Genomic DNA, 16462 nt, shown 5'->3' with positions numbered 1-16462 from the left:
CGAAAATCGATTTGTATAACAATAAATACTATGGAATATTACATAATTGTCGTCGATTTCTCATTCATCATGTTTGATAATTATTACCTACAGTTATAGAGAGCATAATGTATATTTCAGTCGATTTTAATGGCTCGTTTTCAGTATAATTGAACAGTACGATTAGTTTCGACTTCCCTACTTCAGCAGTTCCTCCACGGCAAATTTTAGCTTAATGTCTTGCTTGTTGGAATGCTTTTCCATGCATAGATTTCTGCATTATTTGTGTGAGCCAAGTCATTTGTACAAAATTTCTCTAAACATGAAGTTACTTGTTTTAACGAAATATTAATGTTGTTTTTTAGCGGTAAGATCGGTCACAAGGAGTACCAAAACGAATATCTGTTGGGGGCATCATTTGTCTTTGCTGATAATATTCTGCGATTCACTGATAGTATCTGAGTAAATGCCATGGTAAATTTTCGGCAAAAGCAGTTCTCTACAATCAGATAGGGACCACACACGGTGGTTCGCACATAACTGTCTTAATTTTACCGCCAAGTACACTTGGTTTCTCAGAAACCATAGGTCGAGTGCTCATATTTTCGAAGTCATCGTAATTATCCCGATCAACTATGTTATAGAGACGTCCGTTCATTTACGTACTAAATGCGTCCATATGTATCTTGATTACTAGAATCGTAGTTCAGAGAGTATTTTCATTGCTTCTGTGGCTTCATTCTTCGAGAGAGTCCTACGTCTTGATTGTTTCAGGGATATAACGAGAAATATAAAAATATATGTTTCTATTTTTACAGCTTACATCGGACTGGTGAACCTGCCTTCTCGCTCACAGGCGAGCAACAGCTTCGAGGGCCAGACCGCTACGGTCAGCGGCTGGGGCCTCAATACCGACAGTAAGTACACGCGTTCTACGTAGATGGTGACTATTTTTTTAACTTTTTATTGACTCCGTCCCATCCTGAAAGTTGGTGTAAGGGAATCGAACGTTGTTAGCGGTAATACGTTTGAAAATGTGAGTCTGCATTTATTGTATAGGTTGTCTCATGTCATACAATACGTCAAATTTTGCACGATCTGAGCAAATTTAATATAAACTGAGTACTGTCCTCAACGCAACAAGTTTCATAGAAGTATCTTCTGAATCACTAAAATCAGTGGCGTATGAGATATTAAACGCGCCGTCAGGCTTCCAGGAAAGCAGTGTACTCATACTGCGGCAGAAATTAAAAGCAGATAACGCTAAGAGCTACCACATGATCAACAAGGCATGGCAATTTCATAAGTTGCTGACTGGATGCGTCCAGAGAAGAATAGAAAAGAATGTCCATCACGTAGTGCTACATAGTCAAGAGCTATTCGAAATTTACATTTGAATATCTATCTTTAAAAAATCGTCATATGTGTCAGCTGGAATATGATCTTCAGAATTATGTAGATAACCAAATGTAATACAGGAGAGACGCTTTAGTGTAATATCTATCGAAACCGCATAAAGCTAACTGAAGTTAGTTTGTAAAAGAGTGCTACAGCTCATTAACATTGCAGCATAAATTTTTTATGGATACGGGAAAGACGAACCTCAATGCAAGTTCCAATTAAGAATATATAGGTGTCATTTATGAGGTTCGTGGATGAAAGTCTTGTCCTACGAGATATTTTACATACTGCGTATGTGTCCTGTTCGAGCATAGCTCTGGAAGGCCTGCAGTGCTTTATAAAGACTTGATACATATGAGTTAGTACAACGGGACAACTACCGTCTGAATATGAAGACACATGCTTAGCACTGGATCGTCTGCAAAAAGTTCGAACCAGATTTGCTACATGTGATTTGTCATTTAGTTTAATTTGATGTGGGGTAAAACACCCCTAGGGCAGAGCCGTAGGTGGTTGAGGGAAGGACGTTAAAAATCCCGAAAATGATCTATATTATTATCAAGTCCATAGTTTTCGGGATTTCCGAATGGTGACACTTCCAGTGACAGTTGACTCCTAGAGGTAGAGGTGGCACTAGGCAAAATTGACATGTAATGCTTAACTTCGAAACGCTTCGAGAAAATTCCAGAAAATGTGACTTATTGTTGTTGTAATCTTCAGTGGCAACACTGCTTTGATGCAGCTCTCCATGCTGCTCTATACTCTGCAAGAATCTTCTTCTCCGAATAACTGCTGCAACCTACATCCTTCTGAATCTGCTTACTCTATTCATCATTTGGTCTCCCTCTACGATTTTTATCCTCCACACTCCCCTGCAATAATAAACTAGTGATCCCTTGATGTCTCAGAACCTGTACTCTCAACCGATCTCGTCTTTTAGTCAAGTTGTGCCAAAAATTTCTTGTCTCCCCAATTATATTCAGTATCTACTCATTAGTTACGTTATGTACCCATCCAATATCCAATAATTTTCTGTAGCGCCACGTTTAGAAAACTTCTATTCTTTCTTTGTCTAAACTGCTTATCGACCATGATTCACTTCCACACATGGCAACACTCAAGGCAAATACTTTCAGAAAAGGCTTCCTGATGTTTAAATCTATACTCGATGTTAATAAACTTCTCTTCTTCAGAAATCCTGTCCTTGGTATTTCCAGGCTATACTTTATATCCTCTCTACTTCTGCATTCCTCAGTTATTTTGCTTCCCAAATAGCAAAACTCATCTACTAGACTAATTTCCTTAGCATTACGTGATTTAATTCGACTACATTTCGTTAACCTTGTTTTGCTTTTCTTGATGTTCATTTCATATTCTCCTTTCAAGACAATGTCCACTCCATTCAACTGGTCAAGTAATTTGCTGTCTCTGACAGAATTACAACATTAATGGCAGACTTCAAGGTTTTTATTTCTTCTGCCTGGATATTAATTCCTACTTCAAATTTTTCATTTATTTCCTTTACTGCTTGCTCAATATACAAATTGAATAACATCGGGGATAGGCTAAAAAACTGTCTCACTCCCTTCTCAACCACTGCTACCCTTTCATGCCCCTCTACTCTTATTACTGCCTTCCGTTTTCTTTTGTAAATAGCCTTTCGCTCCCAGTATTTTGTCCCTGCTACCTTCAGAATTTTAGGGAGAGTGTTCCAGTCAATATCGTCAAAAACGTCGCCTTAGTCTACAAATACTATAATCGTAGGTTCGTCTTTCCTTGACCTTTCTTGTGAGTCATACAGTCAGTACTGCCTCGCGTGTTCCTACATTTCTCCAGGATCCAAACTGATCTTTACCGAGGTCGGTTTCTTCCAGTTTTTCCATTATTGTGTAAGGAATTCGTGTTAGTATTTTACAGCCATGACATGAAACTGATAGGTCGGTTATTTTCACACCTGTCAGTGACTGCTTTCTTTCAAATTATTACATTCTTCTTGAAGTCTGACGGTATTTCATCTGTCTCATGCATCTTTACCACTAGATGGAAGAGTTTTTTAATGGATGACTGTCCCAAGGCTATCAGAAGTTCTGACGGAATATCCTCTACTCCCGGGGTCTTGTTTCGACTTACATCTTTCAGAGCTGTGTCAAGTTCTCGCAGTATCATATCTCCCATCTCAACTTCAACTACGTCCACTTCCATTTCTGTAACATTGCTTTCACGTTTATCTCCCTTGTACAGACCTTCTATGTACCCCATCAAACTTCCAGCTTTCCCTTTTACGCTTAGCACTGGTTTCGCATCTGAGCTCTTTATATTCGTACAGATGCTTCTTTTTATCTGTAATGGCCTCTTTAACTTTCATGTAGACGGTATCTATTATTTCCGTAATGAAATAGGCTTCTAAACACTTACATTTGTCCTCTAGCCATACCTGCTTAGCCATTTTGCACTTCCTGCCAATCTGATATTTTAGAGTTTTGTATTCCCTTTCGCCTTCTTCATTTGCTGAATTTTTATATTTTCTTCTTCATCAATTATATTCAATATCTCTTGTGTTATCCATGGATTTCACTAGGGTTTGTCTTTTTAGGTATTTGATTCTCTGCTGCTATTTCATCTCTTAAAGTTATCCATTCGTCTTCTACTGTATTCCTTTCCCCTGATCTAGTCATCCGTCGCCTAATACTCCCTCTGAAACTCTCAGCAACCTTTGATTTTTTCAACTTATTCAGGTCCGATATCCTTACTTTCCTACCTTTTTCCAATACCTTCAGTTTTAATCTACAGTTCGTAGCCAATAAATTGTGGTCATAGTCTACATCTACGCCTGGAAATGTTTTACAGATTAAGACCCGATTCCTAAATCTGTCTTGTCATTACATACTCAATCTGAAACCTCCCGGTGTCTCCAGGGCTCTTCCACGTAAGCACTCTTCTTTTGTGATTCTTAAACCAAGTGTTAGCGACGAATAAATTATGCTCTGTACAAAACTCCACCAAACGGCTTCCTCTTTCATTCCTTTTCCCCAGTCCATATTCACCTGCTGTTTTTCCTTCTCTTCCTGCTTTCGAATTCATGTACCCCAACACTATTAAATTTTCGTCTGAATTTTCGTCTGAATAACTTCTTTTATCTCGTCATACATTTCTTCAATTTCTCCTTCTTCTGCTGAGCTAGTCGATATATAAACAACTTGTACAGTGGTGGGTGTGGGCTTCGTGTCTATCTTGGATACAATAATGCGTTCACTATGCTGCTCATAGGAGCTTACCCGAATTCCTACTATCTTATTCACTGTGAAACCCACTCCTGCATTACCTTTATTTCACTTTTTATTTATAACCCCGTATTCAACGCACCAGAATTCTTGTGCCTCCTGTCACTGTACTTCACAAATTTCCGGTATATCTAACTTCAACCGATCCATTTCCCTTTTTAAATTTTCTAACATACCTGACCGATTCAGCGCTCTGACATTCCACGCACCGATTCGTATAATATTCTCCTGATGGTGACATCCTCCTGAGTAGTCTTCGCCCGGAGATCTGAATGGCGGACTATTTTACCTCCGAAATATTTTACCGGAGCTGTATGAGCACGGGAAAAATTACAGCCGTTCGCAGTACTAGCACAGCACGACCGTTTAGGTTGATGTTACAATGCCAGATCGGCCAATCATCCAGACAGTTGCCCCTGCAACTACTGAAAAGGCTACTGCCCCTCTTCAGGAACCAAACATTTATCTGGCCTCTCAACAGCTACCCCTCCGTTGTGGTTGCACCTGCGCTACGGCCATCTGTATCGCTGAGGCATGCAAGCCTCCCCACCGATGCCAAGGTCCATGGTTCACTGGGTGATATGACTTATTATCCCGATAAAACTGTGGAACCAGGACGTCCCCTAGTAATCCTTTGGGTGGGGTGACACGCTTTTTCCTATCTTTTTTAGGGTTTCATTCATCAGTCTGTAAAAGTGGAGCCCTTATAGCATTGTTTTCTTGTCCGTCTGTCGTTCTGACTCCTAAGACACCTTTTTGTCTGGAATGGATAGATGTATCAAGTTGAAATTTATGTCACATACTAAGATCTACGGTCCGTCGGCGGTGTAAAATATTTACACTTGCAAGTCAAATAAATCAGAATATACGGCCATTTATGTCATAGATTTAATATTCGTAGACTCACTCATCAAAACCTTAGGGCTACTTCCCGTTGACCTAGAAACATGAAATTTGGCAAGAAGCAAGGTTTCACAGTACAAATAAAGGAAAAATCCTAAAATTGTTAAACTGAAGTTATATCACATACAAAATATCTTTTTGTCCTTAGAACTTACATTGTATTCATCATCCGTTGAAAATATAATAGAAAAATATTACTGCATTCAATATAAGATGTGGGTCGTTTGTTTTCTTTCTGAAAAGTTGTTACAAGTTGACCTCTTGTGTGGGTTATTTTGCAAGATGCCATCAATGGCGTTAGTAGTGCATTCATAGCTATCTGAATCTGGCTTTGTTTTTCGCGACAACACTGAGGTATTCTTGGCATGAAAAATTAATTTAATTGACCGTTCCATTTATATCTATTCCTTGTCTAGTGTATTCAGAGTGAGAATAAGGACAAAACCTAGTTTAAGAGAATTCTATTAATGAATGTTTAACTGTAAAATAAAAATGAAAGTGCAAAACACACAATATGAAATCCTAACAAATATACAATTATAAATCCCACTATTTACCCTATCCAAGACTGGCACAAAACCTAGCGGTCAAAACGCGTCCCCTGTTATGTTCGTTAAGAACACTGCAAAGGTTGATATTGTAACCCTTTTGTTAGTTCTAACCACCACCTAAGCTGGCGTAGACAACGAAAAACTCAGAGACGAATTAGTGGGACTGCATGTATGTGAATTTACTCTTCTCTCTTGTTCGATGCGCAAATGTCACCCGAGTGATCAGCAAAGTGTCGATCTTCCGCGTCGTAGAAGACTGGTGGCGCCTTGGAGATTCAGTGTGACGTCCATAAAATAAATACGGCTACTCAATGGACTTATTATTGCGTCGGAAAACTCCTATGATTGAAGATACTCAGTTATCGCAATCGTTTAGGAGACTGCAGTCTCCTTGCCTACTCTGGCCAGGAACAGAAGTATGTCTCTAGTGCTCGAACATAAATGAACACTTCTCAATACGAACAGCGCCACAATAAAGTACCAAACCGTTCCTCTGTTAACACATTAAGAACATCTCCCTAAAGTCTGGGGCAACAAGTTGGACAGATTACAAAACCTTAGAACTCTAACCACATTCCTATCAATGTCACTTAAAACGGAGGGCAGAACTGCTGGCAAATCTTCCGCTGCCCTCTGGCCCAAAGACAAAACACAGTCTAACAGAATGTGGCGTACAGTGATCTGTACACCATAAGCGCCACACACTGGAGGGTCGCCGCGCTGGAGCAAGAAGCCAGGCGTGAGAGGACTGTGGCCTACGCGAAGACGAGCAAGGAGAAGCTCACCCCATCTTCGTGGCTCGAACACCGCCGCGTAGTGCGCTTTACTAGATGAAGCATGTTACCTGTCACATCCAGTTACTCCCATCGCGGCATGACTCTGTACCTCAACAGCGAGGCGATAGTGTGCAAGGGGACGGCACAGTGAAATAACTGAGGATCACGACATGCCTCCTTCGCTGCTACATCTGCGCTTTCGTTCCCCGCAATATTCATGTGCCTTGGTACCAAGAAAAAAGATCTCCCGCCACAGCCATTGTACTTAGAGGAAGGTGTCTTGTATATTCTGTCCTACTTTCTCTGCTGGGTACAAGCATTATAGAGAATGACGATCGCTCAGAGAAACTGAATAGACAAGGAATTTTGCACTTGAAGCAGCATCTCATCTGCTCCAGTGCCCGCAAGAACGTACGAAATTCCACGTCGAAGGCAGTTAAGTCCCGAGGCTGCCGGACCTTGAGGACTCGATCAACAGAGCAACCAACGCAGTCCTGTTTCAACGAATCCGCAAAGACAGCTGTAGAGTTGTGTCGCCCAGTTTGCAATGTCATAAAATAATGTGGTTAAAAACATATGTAGGAGTGCAAACAGTCCTGTACGGCACTAAATCTAATATTGTTCTGGGCCTCTGCAGTAACCGTGGTGGCAATCGGATAAAACCCTGGATTTGTGGTTGTACATGCTCCATACGTAGTGACTGCAGCACAAGCCGCGCACGAAATGCCAAATGGTCATTGCGCTCGTGGGTGCTTGGAGAGAAGGTGTAATCAGTAACCAAAAGTCGCCAAAACATCACTACAATTGCAAATGCAATCATGTTCTGTATATCTGGTTCCAAACTTCCTGCACGTTTGACCCACATGTGCAGATTGATTGTAATTGTAATCGACACATACTAGACCGACTATATTTATCAGCGTCGGTATTATGTGTTCCAAGTCTCTTCTGTATTGTGTTGTTTTTACGGTATCTTTAGCATACTGCCTAGTCAGTTGCTGTAATTCATTAAGTGCCTTTTGTTACTTACTATTTGCTGACAGTATGTGAGTAATGTTGCCTATCTCCCTCTCTCCCTCTCCCCACACCCTCCCACCCCCCCCCCTCTCTCTCTCTCTCTCTCTCTCTCTCTCTCTCTCTCTCTCTCTCTCTCGCTCTCTCTCTTTCTCTGTTTGCGTTTGTGTGTGTGTTTTATGTCTGTTGTGTTACGTGTTCGCTGTTTTTGTATTTTCTTGTTTATTTTGTCTGCTGGCTTTGCATCGTACCGATTCTCATGTGCAGTTCATTTTATCACGTTCAGTTCTTCCGTGTAGTCACGTTTGTTCATAGATGTACTGTTCAGTCTGTGTAATAATTATTTGAAACTGGCTTCTTTGTAAGTTATGGAGTGATTCGATTGGTTTTGAAGGCTTGCGCTGGTGCTTATAGATTTCATATAAATATCGACCTCATCCTTATTGTTTCTCTTGTGTATGGTGATTCGTATTTGTGGGTGGATAGTGTTTATGTCATTATAAAGTTCTTTCCTACGGGAGTGTGATTCATCTTTTAGGCAAATTATATCAGATATATACGCTCACCCTGTAAAATTAAATTCTCTTCCCCATACTCAAGACCATTCACTCTACTAGCTACCCATAACTCTCTCACTTCCACCTCTCTCTCTCTCTCTCTCTCTCTCTCTCTGTCTTTGTGTCTGTCTCTGTCTCGTTTCGCACGCGCGTGCTCACACACACACACACACACACAGACACACACACAGACACAGACACACATGACATAAGAATCACGAACGTCAACGAAGCACGTCACGCCCAAAGAAATGAGCACTACACAGCCACAAAACGTGAAATGGCGGTAGAAACTCTGAGCTTGGCAAACGAATCATACAAAATGCATATGTAACGACAGCAGCAAAGAAAATCACGCAGAATCCGCAATTTTGAAGCATTATATTAAAATAAAGGGGGATCAGTGGATCACTGTTGTCAGCTGCAGCGGGATGTTACGCGGAATCAGCGCCAACAAGCGAAAGTAAAACGACACTTGTCGCTATTGATTCCGCTGACAAAAGTGATCCCCTTTTAAGTTAAAAAATAACTTCGTTTATACGACACAAACGAGGTAAAAACCACTTCAACTTAGAAAAACCGCAACACGCCAAATAACTCGATATATATCGATTTCCCAGTCGGAATAAACAACAAACAAAGAAAATAAAAAGCCGTTTCGTTGTTTGCAGATGAAAGTTGTAGATTGTATAGTAGATTTAAAGCTACCGCCATACGCAATTAATAGCTTCGCGTGAGGTATGTAAACACATGTACATACTTATGTTATTTCCAAATGTACTGTCCGCAGCTCGTGGTCGTGCGGTAGCGTTCTCGCTTCCCGCGCCCGGGTTCCCGGGTTCGATTCCCGGCGGGGTCAGGGATTTTCTCTGCCTCGTGATGACTGGGTGTTGTGCGCCGTCCTTAGGTTAGTTAGGTTTAAGTAGTTCTAAGTTCTAGGGCACTGATGACCATAGCTGTTAAGTCCCATAGTGCTCAGAGCCATTTGAACCATTTGAACCAAATTTACTATTAAACTAAAATCTTTATGCATACGGTAAATGAACAACTCCTAAAGTCTCAATTCTGTGATATACACACATCAAAAAGAAAGTTTTGCATCACCTCGATTCCGAGAGTTCCGGAACCTGTACAGAAAATTGGAATAGTGCTCGACATAAACAACATTTCTGACCTTGTTATTGTTCATGAAAACCACACACTGCATGTTGTACCACCATGCAGCGCGACCTCCAGAGGTGGTGGTCCAGATTCCCGCACACACCAGTACCTACAATACCCAGTAGCACGACCACTTGCATTGATGCGTGCCAGTATTCATTATGGCATACTGTCGACAAGTTCCTCAAGGCACTGTTGGTCCAGATTGTCCCACTCCTCAACGGCGATTCGGCGTAGATCCCTTAGAACTATTGGTGGGTCACGTCGTCCATAAACAGCCATTTTTAATCTATACCTGGCATGTTCGATAGGTTTCATACCTGGAGAACATGCTGGCCACTCTATACGAGCGATGTCGTTATCGCGAAGGAAGTTATTCACAGGATGTGCATGATGCGGGCGCCAATTGTCGTCCATGAAGACGAATGCCTCGCCAATATGCTGCCGATGTGGTTGCACTATCTGAGGATGGCATTCACGTAACGTACAAACCGTTACGGCACCTTCAATGACCACCAGCGGCGTACGTCGACCCCACATAAAGCCACCCCAAAACAGCAGCGAAATTCCACCTTGCTGCACTCGCTAGACAGTGTGTCTAAGGCATTCAGCCTGACCGCGTTGTCTCCAAACGCGTCTCCGACGATTGTCTGGCTGAAGGCATTTGCGACAGTCATCGATGAAGAGAACGATATGCCTATCCTGAGCGGTCCATTCGGCATGTTGCTGAGCCCATCTGTACCGCGCTGCATCGTGTCGTGGTTACGAAGATGGACCTCACCATGGACGTCGGGAGAGAAGGTGTGCATCATGCAGCCTATTGCGCAAAGTTTGAGTCTAACATGACGTCCTTTGGCTGCACAAAAAGCATTATTCAACTTGGTGGTGTTGTTGTCAGGGTTTCTCCGAGCCATAATCAGTAGGTAGCGGTCATCCAGTGAGTAGTAGCCTTTGGGCGACTTGAGCGAGGCATGTCATCAACAGTTCCTGTCTCTCTGTATCTCCTCCATGTCCGAACAACATCGCTTTGGTTCTGTCCGAGACGCCTGGACACTTCCCTTGTTGAGACCCCTTCCTGGCACAAAGTAACAATGCGGACCCGATCGAACCACGGTATTGACCGACTAGGCATGGTTGAACTACAGACAACACGAGCCGTGTACGTCCTTCCTGGTGGAATGACTGGAACGTATCGGCTGTCGAACCTCCTCCGTCTAATAGGTGATGCTTATGCATGGTTGTTTACATCTTTGGGTGGGTTTAGAGACGTCTCTGTACAGTTAAAGGGACTGTGTCTGTGATACAATATCCACAGTCAACGTCTGTCTTCAGGAGTTCTATGAACCGGGTTGATGCAAAAATTTTTCGATGTGTGTATGTCTCAACTCTGTGATGTATGTAAACTAATGAAAAACGATTGACACTTAAAAATCGCTCCTTTTACAAATCTATATACATTTGTACCAGAAGTTCAAATAATCCACCTGGGAGGTTAATATGGAACAACAGTTTTTCAGAAAGAAAATAAACAATAATCCACTGAAGATAGCACAAAAGTGCTGAAACATTTTTGGGTAAAAGAACTATAAAGCAGTGCCTTGAATAACGCGGAATTCGTCTCCAGTTTTTCTTCCAGCACCCAAATAAGAACTGCAACTTCCACAAGATCACTACACAGCCAACGTCTTTCAGTTTTCTTAATTCTTCACTGCCACATTAACATTGCCCTCTTGAACTTTTGACTTTACGGAGGATTTTTGCTGTCTGCTTCAGCACTTCTTCGTATTCTGAGAGCTTATCTCTTGTTTTGTCAATGTACAATGTTTTACTAGCTACTTTTATTCGGCAGACTGCCTTATCACTGTCTTCAGTCCACCAAGCATGTTTACATCTCCTTTATAACGCTATTATTTCCTTTTCTGTAGGTACGTATTTTTTCAGGTATCATGCTAGATTCCTGTTTTCCTCTGCTGTAGCAGCTTTTAAAAATTAGCTATGCCTGAGCTTTTTCAGAGTCGTTTCTTATATCTTTATTCACAGGCAGTGTTTACTTATTTAATGATAGAAGTCTAACGAACGTCCAATGGGGGTGGCGTGCAAACACTGGCAAGGAGCTTTAGACCACCCGGCTACACCGCGCGGCAGAAAGTGATAGGTTAAAAATGCCACATTTCCTCACTTCTAAATTCCCTATTTCCCTAACATCGCGTTTAGCTATTGCGACGTAGTCCAGTTGAAATTCACCAAAATATTTTTGTGGAGAGCGCCAAATTTTCTTTTTCGTGTGAAGTCTTTTGAAAACAGTAGACACAAGTATAAGACCAAACGTGTCACAACCGCCAGTAAGTTTTGTGACATTTAAATTTGTTCAATAGTGAACAGAATAGTTGCCAGTCATATTCCTAAACTGTCGTTCCTTCCCAGTTTGCGTGTTGAAACTAAAATTGCGAGTTGAGGTCCCTTGTAGTTCACCCTCTAGCTGGTTCCAAAGCAAATCCACACTTTCAGGGTTTCTTTGGTTCTCAGTGCGTGGGCACTGAGCAATCTGTACATTTTGTTCGCACGTTTGGATGTTAGAGTAGAGAGTCTGTCAGAAGTGGAGCTTCAGTCTGTTGTTGTTATTGTGGTCTTCCATCCACAGACTGGTTTGATGCAGCTCTCCATGCTACTCTATTCTTTGAAAGCCTTTTCATCTCCGAATAACTACCGCAAGCTACATCTTTCTTCATCTGGTTACTGTATTCATCTCTTGACCACCTTCCAGTTCTAAATTGGAGATCACTTGTTGCTTCAAATGTCCTATCAAACGATTCCAACTTCTAGTCAAGTTGTGCCACAAATTCCTCTTCTTCCCTATCCTACTCAGTACCTCTTGTACCCATCTAATCTTCAACATTCTTCTGTAGAACCACATTTCGAAAGCTTCTATTCTCTTCTTGTCTAAACTATTTATCGTCCATGTTTCACTTCCATACATGCCTACACTCCACACAAACCCTTTCAGAAACGACTTCCTGACACTCAAATCAATACTCGATGTTAACAAACCTCTCTTCTTCAGAAACGCTTTCCTTGCCATTGCCAGTCTACATTTTATATCCTCTCTACATCGACCATCATCAGTTATTTTGCTAACCAAATTGAAAAACTCATTTACTACCTTAAGTCTCTCATTTCCTAATCTAATGCCCGCAGAATTGCCAGATTTAACTCGACTACATTCCATTATCCTCGTTTTGCTTCTGTTGATGTTCATTTTATATCCTCTTTTCAAGACACTGTCCATTCGGTTCAGCTGCTCTTCCAGGACCTTTGCAGTCTCTGACAGAATTACAATGCTATCGGCGAACCTAAAAGTTTTTATTTCTTCTCCATGGATTTTCATCCCTAGTCCGAATTTCTCTTTTGTTTCCTTTACCGCTTGCTCAATATACAGATAGAATAACATCGGGGATAGGTTACAAACCTGTCTCACTCCATTCCCAACCACCGCTTCCGTTTCATGCCCCTCGATTTTTATAACTGTACAAATTGTAAATAGCCTTTCGCTCCCTGTATTTTTCCCCTGCCACCTTCTGAATTTGAAAGAGAGTATTCCAGTCAACATTGTCAAAAGCTTTCTCTAAGTCTACAAATGCTAGAAACGTAGGTTTACCTTTCCTTAATCTATTTTCTAAGATAAGTCGTAGGGTCAGTATTGCCTCACGTGTAACAACATTTCTACGGAATCCAAACTGATCCTCCCCGAGGTGGGCGTATACCAGTTTTACATTCGTCTGTAAAGAATTCGTGTTAGTATTTTTCAGTCGTGGCTTATTAAACTGGTAGTTCGGTAATTTTCACATCTGTCAACACCTGCTTTCTTTGGTATTGGAATTATTATATTCTTCTTGAACTCTGAAGGTATTTCGCCTGTCTCATACAATTTTTTCACTAGATGGTAGAGTTTTGTTAGGCCTGGCTCTCCCAAGGCTGTCATTAGTTCTAATGGAATGTAGTCTACTCCCAGGGACTTGTTTCGACTTAGGTCTTTCAGTGCTCTGTCAAACGCTTCACGCAATATCGTATCTCCTATTTCATCTTCATCCACATTCTGTCCCATTTCCATTATATTGTCCTCAAGAACATCGCCCTTGTATAGAACCTCTATATACTCCATCCACCTTTCCGCTTTCCCTTCTTTGATTAGAACTGGGCTTCCACCTGAGCTCTTGATATTCATGCAAGTGGTTCTCTTTTCTCCAAAGGTCTCTTTAATTTTCCTGTAGGCAGTATCTATCTTGCCCCTAGTGATTTGCGCCTCTACATCCTTACATTTGTCTTATAGCCATCCCTGCTTAGCCATTTTGCCCTTTCTGTCGATCTAATTTTTGATAAATTTTTATATTTTCTCCGTTAATCAATTAAATTCATTATCTTATCTGTTACCCAAGGATTTCTATTAGCCCTCGTCTTTTTACCTACTTGGTCCTCTGCTACCTTCACTATTTCGTCTCTCAAAGCTACCCATTCTTCTTATGGTGTATTTCTTGCCCCCATTCCTGTCAATCGTTCCCTAATGCTCTCCCTGAAGCTCTCTGCAACCTCTGGTTCCTTCAGTTTATCCAGGTCCCATATTCTTAAATTCCCACCTTTTTGCAGTTTCTTCAGTTTTAATCTATAGTTCATAACCAGTAGATTGTGGTCCGAGTCCACATCTGCCCCTGGAAATGTCTTACAATTTAAATCTGGTTCCTGAATCTCTGTATTACCAATATATAATCTACCTGAGACCTTCCAGTATCTCCAGGCTTCTTCCATGTATACAACCTTCTTTTATAATTCTTGAACTAAGTGTTAGCTATGTTTAAGTTATGCTCTGTGCAAAATTCTACCAGGCGGCTTTCTTTTTCATTCCTTAAGCCCATTCCACATTCACCTACAACGTTTCCTTCTCTTCCTTTACCTACTATCTAGTTAAAGTTACCCATGACTATTAAATTTTCGTCTCCCTTCACTATCTGAATAATTTCTTTTATTTCATCATACATTTCTTCAATTTCTTCGTCATCTGCAGAGCTAGTTGGCATATAAACTTGTACTACTGTAGTTGGCGTGGGCTTCGCATCTATCTTGGCCACAATAATGCGTTCACTGTGCTGTTTGTAGTAGCTTACCCGCACTCCTATATTTTTATTCATTATTAAACCTACTCCTGCATTACCCCTATTTGATTTTGTATTTATAACCCTGTATTCACCTGACCAGAAGTCTTGCTCCTCCTGCCACTGAACTTCACTAATTGCCACTATATCTAACTTTAACCTATCCATTTCCCTGTTTAAATTTTCTAACCTACCTGCCCGATTACGGGATATGACATTCCACGCTCCGACCCGTAGAACGCCAGTTTTCTTTCTCCTGATAACAACGTCCTCCCGAGTAGTCCCCGCCCGGAGATCCGAATATGGGACTATTTTAACTCCGGAATATTTTACCCAAGAGGACGCCATCATCATTTAACCACACAGTAAAGCTGCATGCCATCGGGAAAAATTACGGCTGTAGTTTCCCCTTGCTTTCAGCCGTTCGCAGTACCAGCACAGCAAGGCTGTTTTGGTTAGTGTTACAAGGCCAGATCAGTCAATCATCCAGATTGTTGCTCCTGCAACTACTGAAAAGGCTGCTGCCCCTCTTCAGGAACCACACGTTTGTCTGGCCTCTCAACAGATACCCCTCCGTTGTGATTGCACCTACGGTACAGCTATCTGTATCGCTGAGGCACGCAAGCCTCCCCACCAACGGCAAGGTCAATGTCTCATGGTTTTTTTTTTTCATGTAGTTCAATAATTGTCACCCAGTACATGCCTCAATAAATGCTAGTATTATGTGGCACTTGTTACCCTAATAAAAGTTTACAACAAATCTATGTATGTGAAGAGAAACATGTAATACAAAACACATAGAACATGTTTAATGTTCGACCTACTAGTTGCATTACATTATCTGTGTAATTCCGTAACGTAACATGATAAAGTACATTCTTGGAAACTGAACATTCGCACATCTAGTGAAGCTGTCACTCATGGAAGCATTTAGGGGTACACGAGGCCGTGTTGTGTGTTTCCAGACGGTGTCATCCCAGACACGCTGCAGTACACGACACTGAACGTCATGTCCAACACGCAGTGCAGCGAATACTTCGGCGGTCCCATCTTAGACTTCACACTCTGCGGCGTCGGTTCCAGCGGACAGAGCACCTGCAACGTAAGTACCTACTGTCATTTTCACTGCAACAGATATTGATTCCACACGGTAACTGAAGTGACCGAGTAGTCTGACCACCAAGAGTATCATGTCCAGTCGGGACAGTGCGTGGATTCTGGGACAGAAATCAAAAGAACTAGTGAACACCATCACTCAGCGTAATATTCTATTACACTTAAGTTTGGTACAAAGTGTCCTTGTTGAAATCCATATAAAAGTCTTTAGCAAAGCAGGGACAAGTTATCACGTTAATAGTTCACTACATAGAAACATACATTACTGAAAGTCTTGGTGCCAGTTTGATGCACTACTTTCGTAGAGAAAGTTACGACTGCACTATATCTATCCTCGACTGCTGGTAACCCGAGCTATTCGACAACTGGGTGACAACTATGCCAGAACTGGACTACAACTCAGTAGGAACTGGCTAGAGATACGGTCGGGCAGTCTCTTACTAAGGTGATCTTTGGCGCCGGTGGCGCCTAAGCTCAGGGTGCGTGGCACTCGTGCGTCCGGTGGCTGGGCGGCGAAGGTTGCGTCGCTGTCGCTGCCAGGAACCTCGATGCCTCTCTTTGTGAGGGCGCATGCTTCAA

At 41.8% G+C, this 16462-nt stretch overlaps 1 protein-coding gene across 7 annotated transcripts in view; it reads left to right on the top strand.

Annotated features, from left to right (window-relative positions):
* LOC126236697 (brachyurin-like) overlaps positions 1 to 16462 on the top strand; it is a 173885-nt gene that overhangs the window by 33691 nt on the left and 123732 nt on the right. For 4 of the 7 annotated variants that reach the window (XM_049946207.1, XM_049946204.1, XM_049946208.1 and 1 more), the window contains 2 exons: positions 798 to 896; positions 15733 to 15869. The exons of 2 other annotated variants lie outside the window; for them this stretch is intronic. In XM_049946207.1, coding sequence (XP_049802164.1) covers positions 798 to 896; positions 15733 to 15869 — 236 coding nt within the window. The remainder of the gene's footprint in view (positions 1 to 797; positions 897 to 15732; positions 15870 to 16462) is intronic. One more of the 7 variants, XM_049946203.1, reaches the window with a different exon arrangement.

The sequence above is a fragment of the Schistocerca nitens genome, chromosome 2, assembly GCF_023898315.1.
Source record: "Schistocerca nitens isolate TAMUIC-IGC-003100 chromosome 2, iqSchNite1.1, whole genome shotgun sequence".
NCBI classification, from domain to species: Eukaryota; Metazoa; Arthropoda; class Insecta; order Orthoptera; family Acrididae; genus Schistocerca; species Schistocerca nitens.
The sequence above is the reverse complement of the archived record's forward strand: the minus strand, read 5'-3'. Positions and strand labels throughout refer to the sequence as shown.